This window comes from Ipomoea nil, unplaced genomic scaffold, assembly GCF_001879475.1.
Source record: "Ipomoea nil cultivar Tokyo-kokei standard unplaced genomic scaffold, Asagao_1.1 scaffold2926, whole genome shotgun sequence".
NCBI lineage: Eukaryota > Viridiplantae > Streptophyta > Magnoliopsida > Solanales > Convolvulaceae > Ipomoea > Ipomoea nil.
The window spans coordinates 2688978-2703062 of NW_017619354.1; the positions used below are offsets into that span (position 1 = coordinate 2688978).

The 14085-nt window shown below is 32.1% G+C and overlaps 1 protein-coding gene and 1 long non-coding RNA gene across 2 annotated transcripts; both read left to right on the forward strand.

The window, feature by feature from the left end:
- Positions 1-1885: 1885 nt before the first annotated feature.
- LOC109161762 (transcription factor TGA2.2-like) lies at positions 1886-5120 on the forward strand. The gene is made up of 11 exons (XM_019310265.1): positions 1886-2151; positions 2242-2357; positions 2468-2556; positions 2654-2797; positions 2944-3000; positions 3171-3230; positions 3326-3403; positions 3515-3593; positions 3744-4018; positions 4224-4466; positions 4775-5120. The coding sequence occupies exons 1-11, from the start codon at positions 1937-1939 to the stop codon at positions 4925-4927; spliced, it is 1509 nt and encodes a 502-aa protein (XP_019165810.1). The 5' UTR covers positions 1886-1936; the 3' UTR covers positions 4928-5120.
- Positions 5121-11439: 6319 nt separating this feature from the next.
- On the forward strand, positions 11440-13706 carry LOC109161788. The gene is made up of 3 exons (XR_002050957.1): positions 11440-11597; positions 12130-12567; positions 12998-13706. It is a non-coding gene; the product is annotated as an uncharacterized LOC109161788 (long non-coding RNA).
- Positions 13707-14085: the final 379 nt, after the last annotated feature.

Below are 14085 nucleotides of genomic sequence, written 5' to 3' on the forward strand. Positions count from 1 at the left end.
GGACTGATGACGATGGACTAATTTTACGTGGCGCTTTGTCCCACGCAGGCACGCACTCTTAAAAAGACAACCAAAAAACAAGAGTCCTTTGCCATTTATAAGTGCAGTAAGTGTGCAGAAGCTTTCTGCATTAAATCGATCTGACTTTACGTCACGTACGTAATTAGTACTTCACGCATGCATGCTTGTACAAAGTTTCATGAAAGCGTTACGACTTGAATTGTAATGCGTAGTATGGTACTCCGTAGTTCATATGACGAGTTGACGACATTTTTTTTTTTTTTTTTGAGTCATAATCTACCAATTGATTAACAAACTCTAATATAATTGTGAGAAGCTAACTCGAAATACTAAATAGAACATTAGAACGTTGATAAGTTAATTAGTTTAGTAAAAATACATTTGATGATAAAACACAATGTAAAATGACTTCAAATGATTTTTTTTTTTTAATAATAACTTAAAAACATATGTTAATTTTAAATATAAATCTTATAAATTTATAATAACACGCGCACAAACATATTATATGGGAATTGGGATTATATGGGAGCTGGGAATGTTCATTTGATCTTGCCTATATGTGTGTGTGATAAGAGAAACTTGCGTTATATTGGTGTGTGTATCTTTGTTAAAATTTGGTGATTATTTATTTTATATTTTGCAAGGTTTATTAAAGGAGAGATCAGAGACAACAAGAGATTCACTAGCTAATTAAATTAATTCAAACAATTTATTAATAATGAGAATAACAGGAATTAATTAAAATTTATATTATGTTTATTATTTAAAAGTTACATTTATTGTTTTGTATTTACTTAATTTATAAAATTCTTCTATAAATTTGACTTTAATTTTTTGTTGAATATATTTCTTAATCAAGTTTTATAACATTTGAATTTTTTCCCTAACATTAAATTAATTACTCCCCTCTTGTATAAAATGGGACGGGGACTATAAAATATAAAACTATAAATAATTAGAGACAATTCTGATTAATTGATTATTAAATCAAAAACTTGAAATAAGAAAACTTTTATATTGCTGTATTCTATTAGGCATAATAATTATACAAGTGTAGTATCTACTATCTACTATCTAGTATATTATATAGTATACCATAAATATTAAAAGTAATTAACCGTATTTAATTAGTATTTGATATTTTGATTGTAAAATAATAATGAAATAATTAAGTAGTTGGGCCTTAGAAAACTTGGAAAATATTAGAGAGAGAAAGTGAAGAAGTAATCGATTCCATGCATTTGACCGAAAGAGGCCGGATGAGGCCTAAAGCTGTATACGTGTAAGCTCAGTACGCTGCATGAAAATTTCAAAGGTAAAAACTCGTAGAATACAAGGGTATTTGCGTCATTTAAATGCCAAGACTGAGATGGCCGGACAAGTAACCCTAGAATAGAAATGATATCTGTTTTCTCCGATTTGGACCCGGCCTGGTAATCATCTCTCTCTCTCTCTCTCTCTCTCTCTCTCTCTCTCTCTAACTTTTGTCTTCTTCCTTAAATGGGAGAGAGAGAGAGAGAGAGGGGTAGTTCCTGTGTTGGTATTCAAGTCTTGGGATATCCTAAAATTAAACAGGACTTATCTCCCCGTCGTCTTCAACTCGATAATCTTCCTTAAAAACAGCTATATTAATATTATCATCTTCAAAACCACCCATATATGATTTTGTTTCTTCGACTCGGTTCATTGTATTCAATTCAGTCCAACCCTCTTTAATTATCTCTTTCAAATTTACTGGATCCACCGTCTACCTCTCATCTGTACGTATTGATTATGGCGTTGGGCGTCCCCATCCGCCTATAAAACCCACACGCACGAACGCTCCCCTTAATTTCTTTAATTATCACATTCACAACAACAACATCATTTCCAGTTATTAGTAGCTTGCTAGTGCCTAGGGTTTAGTTGATAGATGATGGGTTCAGAGAATAATATTAATGGTAACGATGACAACAAGCTTTTGCTTGGGGTTGGGGTCCCTTTCATGGCCGCCGCTTCTGGTAGCAAAACCAATCAGGTCTCTGTTGCTCAGCCGCCGCCGTTTCAAGATCCGGCGGCGCTCAATAACCACACTTTTCTTGCAACTATGCAGTTACCCTCTTCATCTCCGCCTCCCGGGAATTCCATGTATATCTACATATATATATTGTATTAATCTCGATCTATATATCGTTTTGAATTGGTAGCTGATTTTTTTTTAATTTGCATTTGGCACAGGAACAAGGACAACAACGGAGCTTATGATCTGGGTGAGTTGGATCAAGAGTTTCTTCTTTTTCTCGGCGACGCTCAAGCTCAAGATCCCTCCTCATCAAGCCATGACCAACGACGACGTAAGCTCATCCTACTCTCTTTAATATTTCATATTTTCAACCAAAAAAACAAACTTCTTTTAGTTTTCTTTTTTATTTTAATTTTATATTAAATATTTCTGATATTAAAGGTGCAGAGAATTATGATGGGATGAGGCCACCAAATACTCTGAATATTTTCCCCTCACAGCCCATGCATGTCAACCCGTCATCAACTGCGGTAGTTAACTAGCTACTCTTTAAATCTTTCATTTTCTTGCTGTTAAAAATATAATTATATTAATTATGCATTATTTTATGTTGTTTGGTATATATAGGAGGCAATTGCTGGATTGGTCGTCTCTCCGGATACGCCCGAAGCTTCCAACAGACCATCCCTGCCGTTAATGGAACTTTCCAACCTTAAAAACAAAGCTGTTGTTGCTTCGGCTTCAGCTTCTGATCCTCCCAAACCTCTTAAGGTATCTTCCTACTTTTACCAATTCCTACGTATATATCATAATAATATTAATTTAACTCTATTAAAAAAACATATATAAACAAAATTCAACGTTTTGTTCTGTTCGCATTTCACTTTCATGACTATTTGCGTCATTTTCTTTGGTAGCTGGAAGCAAGTGGAAGTCGTAGAGGTTCGACTTCAAGCGGAGACCGTCACTGGAAGGTTGTTTTTCGGCTTTTTTTTTTCCTCCATTTTTATAAATAACTAAATCAGATATATAAAAGTGAGGAATAGAGTATTTGATATTACTTAATTTATGTAATAATATATTGTAACGTTTAATTACAGTATAGAATTTTTTACAATAATTAATCCCCGCTCTTCATTTGCAGACGTTAAGGAGGCTGGCGCAGAATAGGGAGGCAGCTAGGAGAAGCAGGCTTAGGAAGAAGGCATATATAATTATTTTTTTCACAAAATATTAATTAATTAATTTATTACTATTATTTTTTCTCTAATTTTTTTAATAAAAAATGTATTACTGCAGGCTTATATTCAACAGCTAGAGGAAAGCAGGATCACGCTCATACAATTGGAACAACAAGTGGCAAGAGCCATAGCTCGAGTAATATTATCCCAATATTATTTTATATATATTGTTTAATTCATCATTTTTCTTTTTATATATATTAATACACTCCATTTTTTTTTTTTAAAAAAAATATATTTAATTCAGGGAGTTCGTATTTCTGAAAATGGCAGTATAGTTGGGGCTCAACATGGGCATCCTCTTTCCATGACCAAAATAACCCCTGGTAGGACTTCAATTTCCATGACAAAAACCTTTTAAAAAAAGAAGAAGCTCTAATTGATGAGGATGCTGTAACGATTAATTAGTTAATTAATTAATTTGATGGAATAATATATATATAATTAGTATTATTATTATTATGTTGTGGAAATAGAAGCTGCAGCTTTCGAGATGGAGTATGGTCGGTGGGTAGAGGAGCAACATGGGATGATATGTGAGCTCCGAAACGCAGTTATTGATGAGCATGCGTCGGAGATTGATCTGAAGAGGTATGTGGATGCGTGTTTTGCACATTATGCAAAGATGACGCATCTCAAGTCCACGCTGGCAAAATCCGATGTTCTCTATCTCGTCTCCGGCATGTGCTGGACTCCCGTCGAACGCTGCTTCATATGGATCGCCGGTTTCCGCCCATCTCAACTTCTCAAGGTACCTACATTAACCTACCTACTTATAACACTATTTAATTTCTTCTTATTAATCGGTAATTTGAGTATATGTTATTAGGCGTTAGTTGATGGGTTACAAAACTAACAAAAGTAATATAATGCGTGTTTGGTATTAGCTGTTAGCTGATTGGGTTAATTAGAAGGTTGATAACATTAGCTGATTGTAGAATAATACTTATATATAGGTAATTATGAGGCAATTGGAGCTAGTGACAGAGCAACAAGTGTTGGGGATGATTGCACTGCAGCAATCAACCCAAGAAGCAGAAGAAGCCTTGTCACAAGGCATGGAAGCTCTGAATCAGACAATCTCTGATATTATTTCTTCTGATAATGCACTGTTCTACCCTTCCAATCTGGGTACCTGCATGGGCCAAATGGCTGCCGCCATCACCAATCTCTGTACTCTTGAGACTTTTGTTAGACAGGTACGTAATTACTATACATATGCATGCATGTCTACGTACCCTCATTTAATTTTACCTCTAACTCAATTTTAAAATTATGTATACACGCAAAGACACATATATTGAAATTCGTGATTGTTAATGATCGAGTATGTACAATCTGTCTAGTTGTAACGTGTACGCACTAAAATAGTCAACCTAATTTCTTGCATGTCCTTAAATAATGTACCTATACTTTATTCATTGACCAAACTCCGAACCAACGTAACCTAACTTAATAAACTTCAAAAACACCGGCCCATGTAAATAGTATTTGTGGGTGAGTGCAGGCTGATCATCTGAGGACCCAAACACTCCAAAGGCTGTATCAGATCTTGACAATCCGTCAAGTAGCAACCTGCTTTCTCATCATTGCTGATTATTTCCATCGTCTCCGAGCTCTCAGCTCGCTCTGGTTGGGTCGCCCTAGGTTGGACATTTGAGGATGATGCATGGATGTATATATATATGTTCATCATCCATATATCCGTCTATACATATCCCCGGATCATATGTATAGCAAAAAAAGAGAAAACTGTTGAGCTAGATAGTTATGTTGTTTTCTCTTTTGTTTTTGGTTGAATAGCCTCTGTATGTGTATGGGCTATAGTCTATAGATATAATAGACAGATATATAAATGAATTAGATGGAATATTAAACTCCAAGACCTCTCTTTAATTTTACAAGTTACAACTCGATCAATGTGTGCACTGTGGCATACATTTCAGGTGGTATTTGGTTGGGAGTGCCTATATATATACACGACTGGGAGAAGAAATTATATATATTAGGATCAAACAAAACAACACTTCTGGTAACAAGAACAATAAATATCAAATTATTAATTAAAGTACTTTAGGAATATTGCTTGCTCCCAAAAAATTTAATCATTTCTCAATGAAATATTACACCAACAAAGACATCCAGAAGACTTTTCCTTTGTTAAATCAACCACCATAGTCAACTCAATACTTTACATATTTAATTTGTATAGATTAAAAGAAAACAACTAATGAGCTTCGAAGACACTTTAAAGTGTGTCCTTTAAATATATTCCTAGATCAGAGAATAAGTGTGTTCATGCCTTGGCTAGAGCAATTCTTTCACAATCTGGTCCTTCTGTTTGGTTTTCTTCAGTTCCATCTTATATTCAACAGTTAGTTTAATAAAAGTTTGGATGTTTCCTTTCAAAAAATAAATAAATAAAACCAACTAATAATGTGAGTGTGTGCATTGCACGTGTCAAATAGGTGCGACAGAAGTGGTGAATAGTTATTTGTCATTTTCTTTTTTTTCTTCATTATTTTTATTTTAAGATACTATGTTAAATTGTTAAATCAACCATCATATAGTCAAATCATGTAAAGGTTTTAAAAAGGGAACTAATAATATGAGTGTGTTACTAGATCGAAATGAGCAAATTAAAGAGGGCAAAAAAAAAAAAAAAAAAAAAAAAATCTTCATGACTAAAAGCATAGCTATTTAAAAAAAAAAAAAAAATCATCTAGACAGATAACAGATTCAAACTCAAAATATGAAAGAGAATAAAATGTTGTCTTTTTTTTTTTTTTTTTTTTTTCTGTACTAAGATTTTCTACTGTAAAATCGAGCAATGAAAGGCTACAAATTAAAGATACAAAAAACCAAACAAATAATAATAAACGTAATTTTTTAACTAAGCTTTTCTGTAACAAACCTGGATATCTTTTCTTCATTCTTTGGATTTTCACCATCTTTAAACTTCGAACTCCTAAACCATTGACATTGAAGATGCCCTTTTATTCGTCACCGTACCCTGAGTTTGCTGAAAGTCGACGGCGCAAATAGATGAGATAATGCAAAGGGAATGTGGGTTTAATTAGGGCATTTCATATTTATATGCCATATTGTCTATAATTATAATTTGGCCCCAATAATTTATTATCATTTCAAATTCACCATCTTAATAACAATAACAATAACAATAACAATAACAATAACAACATCATCATCATCAACAACAACAATCAGAATCAACTAATTGTCAAACACCCCCTTAGATTATATGGGAGATAGAGAGAGTTTCTTTTTCTTGCATATTTCTTCTCTCTATCTTTGCAAAGGATGTATTACAACGATTAGATTTGATTGATCTAAAAGGTTTTGGTATTTAAAATTGAAAATCGAAAACGAATGATCAAGTTTTGCAAAATTTATTTGCCAAAATTCATATATTTTATAGCCACGAGTGTATGACTATCAAAAGAAATTTCTCTAGATGTAGATTTGGAGGAGAAACCCCGGCCCACTCTCAAGCTAGAAATGGGCAAAGAGGGCAAAAAAAAAAATATTTGCGGTAGATTTCAGGTATATGATAGCAAAAATAATTTCTCAAGATGTAGTTTTTGATCAAAGAACCATCTCTCTATGTAGAAATGAGCAAAGAGGGCAATAAATAAATAAATAAATCTTTGTGTTAGATTATGAGCATATGATTTTTAAAAAAAAATGTATAGATATAGATATATATTAAAGAGAGAACCCGCTTTTCGACTAGATCGAAACGGACAAAGAGGGCATTCAATTTTGCATGTTTGGTAAATGACTAGTCAATGAAAAATTAGCTAAATTGTCCAATTTTAGTTGTTAGTTTCACTTGATCAAACAACTAAAATTGGTGTTTGATAAATCGACTTATTGGGTCAGCCGATTGCACCAATTAGATGATTTATAAAACGCGGGTTACACCAATGTTTTTATAATCGCTGATAGTAATTTATGTTTTAAAGACAATTTTAGCCCAAAATCTTTTCTCATATTTCCATCTTCTCACAGGTAACCGTTTCTCTCATATTTTTACAGCAAGTTAAAAATTTTAGAAGAACAATGCCACTCTCTAAGTCATCATCTTGATTTACATCTCTAAAGTTCAGAGAACTACCAAAAGAGATGAAAATCATTTTTGTATTTGAGATTTCTATTCTAAAATTGAGCGATGGAAGCACAAAATGCAGAAATTCAAACCCAAAAAATGAAAGAGATCGAAGAAAACGCCTTTTTTATTTTTTGTACTAAGATTTTCTACTGCAAAATCAAGCAATGGAAGGCCACGAAGATATAGAAAACCAAACAAATAATAATAATCCTAGTAGGGTAGCAGTAGCAGCAGCAACAACAACAACAACAACAACAATACATAATTTTTATACTTAAATTTTCTGCAACAAACCTGGATATCTTTTCTTCTTTTTTCGGATCGATTTTCAGCATCGCTCAACTTCAAACCCCCAAACCATTGACGTCAAAGATGCCATTTTTTTCGCCACTCTGAGTTTGCTGAAAGTCGGTGGCGCAAATGGAGGAGATAATGGAAAGGGAAAGTAAGTTTAATTAGGGAATTTGGTTTTTATCTGTCATATTTTTTTAATTATAATTTGACCCCAATAATTTGTTTTAATTTCAAATTCACCCTCTTAACAACAACAACAACAACAATAATAATGACAATAATAATAACAATAACAATAACAATAATGCGCTTATAGGTCAATTTCACATGTAAGCCCTAGACTAGAAACGGGTTAAGAGGGCATCCAATTTTGAAAATGATTTAAACATAGCATTTATGCCATGATTGATAATTGACTAATTAACAAAAAATTAGCTGATTTGATCAATTTTAGCTATTTCATCACTTGGTCAACACAATTAACATTAGTGTTTGGTAAATCGACTAATTGGATCAGCTAATTGTACCAATAAGTTGATTTTCAAAACGTTAGTTGCACCAACATTTTCATATTCAATGGTAGCAAATCATTTCTAAAAGACAATTTTAACCCTAAATCTTCTTATCCTATTCTCATCTTCTCACAATTAAGCCAGACAATCGTTTCTCTAATAATTTTAGAGTAAATTGAAAAAACTGGAAAAACAACGCCACTCTCTAAGCCATCATCCTTATTTCCATCTCTAAAATTCAAAGAACTACCAAGAGAGATGATTTTATTATTATTATTATTATTTTTGTATTTTTGATTTCTATTGTAAAATTGAGCAACGGAAGCACAAAACGCAAAAATGTAAACCTAAAAAAATGAAAGAGAAGAAAATGTCTTTTTTTTTTTTTTTTTTTTTGGGTACTAGGATTTTCTACTACAAAATCAAGTAATGGAATGCCACAGAGATACAGAAAAACAAACAAAAAATAATAATAAATGTAAATTTTGTACTAAGATTTTCTGCAACTAACAAACTCGGATACCTTTTCTTCTTTCTTTGGATTTTTACCATCGCTCAACTTCAAACTCCCAAACCATTGACATTGAAGACGCCCGTTTTTTTTCTCCACTTTGAGTTTGTTGAAAGTCGATAGCGCAAATGTAGGAGATAATGGAAAAGGATGGTGAGTTTAAATAGGGCATTTGGTTTTTATATGCCATATTTTCTATAATTATAATTTAACCCAATAATTAGTTATCATTTCAAATTCACCTTTTTAATAATAATAATAATTACAATCACTACAAAAAACACCACAATAGCGACGGATGAATTCCGTCGCTAGGATAGTTTAAATACACATTTTTACATTTCTAGAGTTTGGTCATTTATTATAAATAAATACATGTGTTGTTGCCCTTCATTTGTGCATTGGAGTTAATAATTTATTTTTCATGAATTTCAACTAGCGCCTAGCGCCTACTGCAACCATGATTTTAGTTAAATATTGAGATCGTTTTTGATTTGTGTTGAATATCATGCATTAAATTTAGTCTTTTTAATTATTATTTCATAATTTTCTACATTTAAATGCACATATTTGCATTTATAAAGTTCTAGTGCACATTTTCCCTTCTTCTAGAGCACATTGTTGTGCCTTACAGTACACTACACATTGTTATGCCTTCAAACTTTATGATCGTAGATGTTATATGTATTTATTTTTAAAGAACATTTAATCTTGAATGAATTATTAATTACTAATTTTAGTTAAATATTGAGATCGTTTATGATTTGTACTAAAGATCTTGCATTAGATTTAGTATTTTAATGATTATTTCATAATGTTCTACATTTAAATGCACATTTCTGCATTTCTAGAGTTCCAGTGCACATTTTCCCTTCTTCTAGAGCACATTGTTGTGCATTACAGTGCACATTGTTATGACTTCAAACTTTATGAGCGTAGATGTCATATGTATTTATTTTTAAAGAACATTTGATCTTGAATGAATTATTAATTAGTAGTTTTAGTTAAATATTGAGATAGTTTATGATTTGTATTGACGAACATGCATTAATTAAATTTAGTCTTTTAATGATCATTTCATATAGTGAAAATCCAAAAATCCATTGCTAAAGTGTTTAGCGACGTCCGTCACAAAACCCCTCGTTGCTAGAATTTAGCGACAATTTTTTTTTCGTCGCTAGGTTTAGCGACGGAAATGTCCGTCGCAACACGAAATAAATCCATCGCTAGATTTCTTTCGAAGAGGAAATTTGTGAGCGAATAACGGCGGAATTTTCTGTCCCTACAATTAGCGAGCGACGGAAATTCCGTCGCTAAAACAAAAAATTATCCGTCGTTAATTTTCTACTACAACAATCCGGCGATGAGATTTGCAACGGCCTAGCTACGGAATTGATCCGTTGCTAAATCCGTCGCTATTCTCGCGTTTTTTTTGTAGTGAATAATAATAATAATAATAATAATAATAATAATAATTATTATTATTATTATTATTATTATTATTATTATTATAATTATAATTATAATTATAATGATAATTATAATTATAATTATAATTATAATTATAATAATTATTATTATTATTATTATAATAACAATAATAATAATAATAATAATAATAATAATAATAACAACAACAACAATATGAATGCTCTTATAGGTTATTTTTACATGTAATAAGCTAACAGTAAATAATTAATTTACCAAATACATTTCTATATATAACCAAGTAATACTTTTTGTTGGTCAAATCAACTAACACAATTAATTTGTGATCCACTGGTACCAAATTGCTCCCTTATGTAGGAGGTGGTGGATTTGAGTCTTGGTGGTGACAATTATGTTAAAAAACAATTAGCTAACATAATCAGCTTTCAATTAAACTTATCAGCTAAGAGTATGTATTATAACAATTAGGTTTGCTTGATCTAAAAACTTTTGGCATTGAAAATGAAAAATGGATGATCAAGTTTCAATGGAAAACAAAATATTGAAAATGAAAAGTGGATGATCAAGTTTTAATGGAAAACAAAATACTAAGAGATGAGTGAAAACTTTTTCTTTATTCTTTACAAAAACATTTTCTATTGAAATTTTTTTTCCTATAAGCAAACAGTGGAAAATATAATTTTCTTCAAAATCGGAAAAAAAAATTTCCATTTAACCAAACACTTCATAACTGTTAGGAACTTAAGACGGGATATTTTGAGATAGTATGACTTGATCGTGGTTAGCCCAAGCTAAGTGCAAATAGTGGACCGAGAAGGCATTGATCGACAATAAGTATAGGCCACAACCTAACCAAATTTGGAGCTTTTGACTAAAATCATACAAAATTGAAGTGAGTGGACAAAAATAAGATCATTTTAAAAGTTAGACAACTCAAAAAATTTCATTTGGGTTTGAGTTTCTAATAAAAAAAAAAAAACACAAATTCCAAATGAATTTGTCTCTTTTTCATCAAAAACATTAAGATAATTTAAAAATGTAACAAATTCAGTTAGGACTCACATTTTTTACTTAGAAACTCAAGTCCCAAACGAATTTTTCTTAATTTGACTAAGTTTTAAAATATCATATTTTTATCCGCTCACTTCAAATTTGTCTATTTTAGTAAAAACCCGGGTATCCAAATCCATGCCTGGAATCATCTCAATTGGCTTGAGATTGAAGACAATATATATATATATATATATATATATATATATATATATATATATATATATATATATATAGACAGCTCTAATCCAAAGTGCAGGTCACGTCACTGCGCAAAATATCAGAACGCAACTCTTCATCACAGTTCGCGCCTTTAGTCACTGCGTCTTCACAGTCCGCAGCGACAACCAGCAGTGCAGCAGCTTGGTTGACCGGCCGGCAGGTTCCAATCCTAACCCTAAATCCCTAAATATTATATGAGATTTGATTATTAGATTTGCACATTTTAATTTGTGAAATTCATTTACAATTCCTTAATTGTGTAATTCTGAATTTGTAAATTTGTTAAATTTATAATGTGTGCTAGAATTGTGATTGATAATTTGATATCAAATTGTGAAATTATTAATATATGAAATTGAATATATGAATTTCTAAATTTGTTAAATTTACGAGAGATAATTCCATTGAAATGTCCTTATCGATTTGGTTGATGTAGAAAAAAATGGTTATGTCACAATTATACTAGGACCAAAATGAGAGATTCGGATAAAAAAGAACTAAATGTGGACTGTTGGACTCTGACAAAAAATGGAATTAACTCAATTTATAATGTGTCCAGTTCGTCATATAATTTACTTTAACGTTTTATTTGTCTATAAAATATTAAAATTTTATAGTTGAACCCTTTTATTTGTGTTTGTCTTGAACATTTTTGAATTGCTCAAACTTACTGCGTACATGCATTGCTTCAGCAGTGCCTCTTTCACCTCACTACTCTCCGTCCAAACCTCAATGATAGCTACAGGTTGAGAGTCTCCTTTGGAGAAAATTAAGCCACCCTTTGAAGATTTCATAGTTGGAATCAGCTGTCACTCTGTTTGCAAGCTGATGCTCGAGGATTAGGTGTTTGACAAAATGTCTGAACAACCCAGAGATGAAGTGTAAATTTTTTATGCGATGGACACACAACCTCTGATTTCTGCCTAGTATTCTTCAGAAGCGACAGCTAGGATATAAAAAGAAATAAAAATGGAACTATCCTCTTTGTCTAAGTTTGGTTCACAAGCTCAAGGATGGGTGCTTATCATTTTCGGGTCGATTTCATTTTTGCTATTTGTATATGCTGCTGGTTTGTCCAAGTTTCTTCCAGCTTCTGGTAATCCTATAATAGCAGCCATTCAAAATGACAGGTAAATTTTCCTCATTTGATGTTAGATCGTTTTCATTGCTATGTTAATGAAATTGTGATTACCCTGCTTATACCAGTTCACTACCTATGGATTATCATTATAGTCTATATGTATACCATGTCACTGCAATTTTAAGTCCGAGTCATCAATTTTGATGGAACCCTGACATTGAAATGAAAAGGTTCTATGAATCTTTTTGTCAAGAAAGGCCCAAGTGGTGCATAAATGCCAACGGAAGATGTGAAGTTAGTACGGTTTAGGAAATTTCAGTTTGAAAAATGAGTTATATTGAATAGTAATTATATAGGGCTAGAAAAACTTTATTAAAGATTTGAAGTTGATCATTATACAACTTCAAACAATTGTCTTTCTAAGGTTATATAGTGAATCTCACTAAACTGAGTCTAACCTTGGGTTCCTTTTATTTCAGATACTACTGCTTTTTGGTTCCGTTAACACTTCCTGTCCTTCTTGTTGCTGTATATTTTCATTGGCTCAGCATGAAGCTCTTTAAGCATGCGTAATGTGTGATCAGTTACCAACCAAACGAGCCATCTGCCTACCGTAAAGGTGATTGTGTAAACCATGTTAGCTGATTGAGGATAATTGCCGTCATAGTTACTCATGCTAGTAGCCATTTCAACTCAAGAAACCTACCAAAGCTGGGATTTTCATAAACTTGTGCAGCATGGCAAAAGGTGCCTAAACCGTGAAGCAGAAAGACTGGTACATAGTAGTTACATGTGAAAAAGAAAACAGCATAAGTATATGTTCTGAAGCATTGCAGCCCCACTCCAATGGTTCCTTTTTTAGATTCTGAATCCACCAATAGGTAAAGAAATATGAAGAATCTTGATAAGGTTTAGAAATGGTCCTTCTTCCCCTGTTTTTAGCACCCTGCCTTCCTTAACATGGTGTGAACTCTTCAACAACCATCATAAAACAATAGTTTCTTGCTAAGGTGATATATCATAAGCATGCTTAACTACTAAGCTGGTAATTTGTTGGCTAGTTTCTATCTGCTTTAAAAAAGTAAAGAATGTTATGGCAGTAGTAGTTAGTTGGTCATCTTTTGTAGCCGTTGTATCATTTTCCCTCTGACTTTATATATTTTCTTAGACTTTGTGGGGAGTGTTGGTGCTAAAAATCAACAAAATTCATGATAAGTATAAAGTAGTGGTGAATAATCTATTAATCTATGATGTGCTCTCACTCTCACACACCCAACCCTGGCGGCCGGTTATTGAAAATTTTAATCAGCCATTGGAGACTTTTTAATTTCTTATCAATTGAAAATAAGATAATATTTAGTTTGTCAGCATATTTTGAAGTCAAAGTCATAATGGAAATCTGTACTTTTCTCCTCAAGTATATTATGTAGATATGATAGAATCACCTGGCGTCTCTATTCAAAATTATTGGAGTAACCATTGTATCATATACTAATTGGAATTCATTCAAAGGAGTAACCAATAGTTAACCAATTCTTCGAAAAAAAAGGTAGTTGGCTAGTTAAAT

What these genes read in the sequence shown, in the direction of transcription:
- LOC109161762 (XM_019310265.1), top strand. Translation starts at nt 1,937, where the DNA reads ATGATGGGTTCAGAGAATAATATTAATGGTAACGATGACAACAAGCTT. An exon ending in AAGCCATGACCAACGACGAC is followed by an intron (nt 2,358 to 2,467) that starts GTAAGCTCATCC and finishes CTGATATTAAAG; the next exon opens with GTGCAGAGAATTATGATGGG. An exon ending in CATGACCAAAATAACCCCTG is followed by an intron (nt 3,594 to 3,743) that starts GTAGGACTTCAA and finishes TTGTGGAAATAG; the next exon opens with AAGCTGCAGCTTTCGAGATG.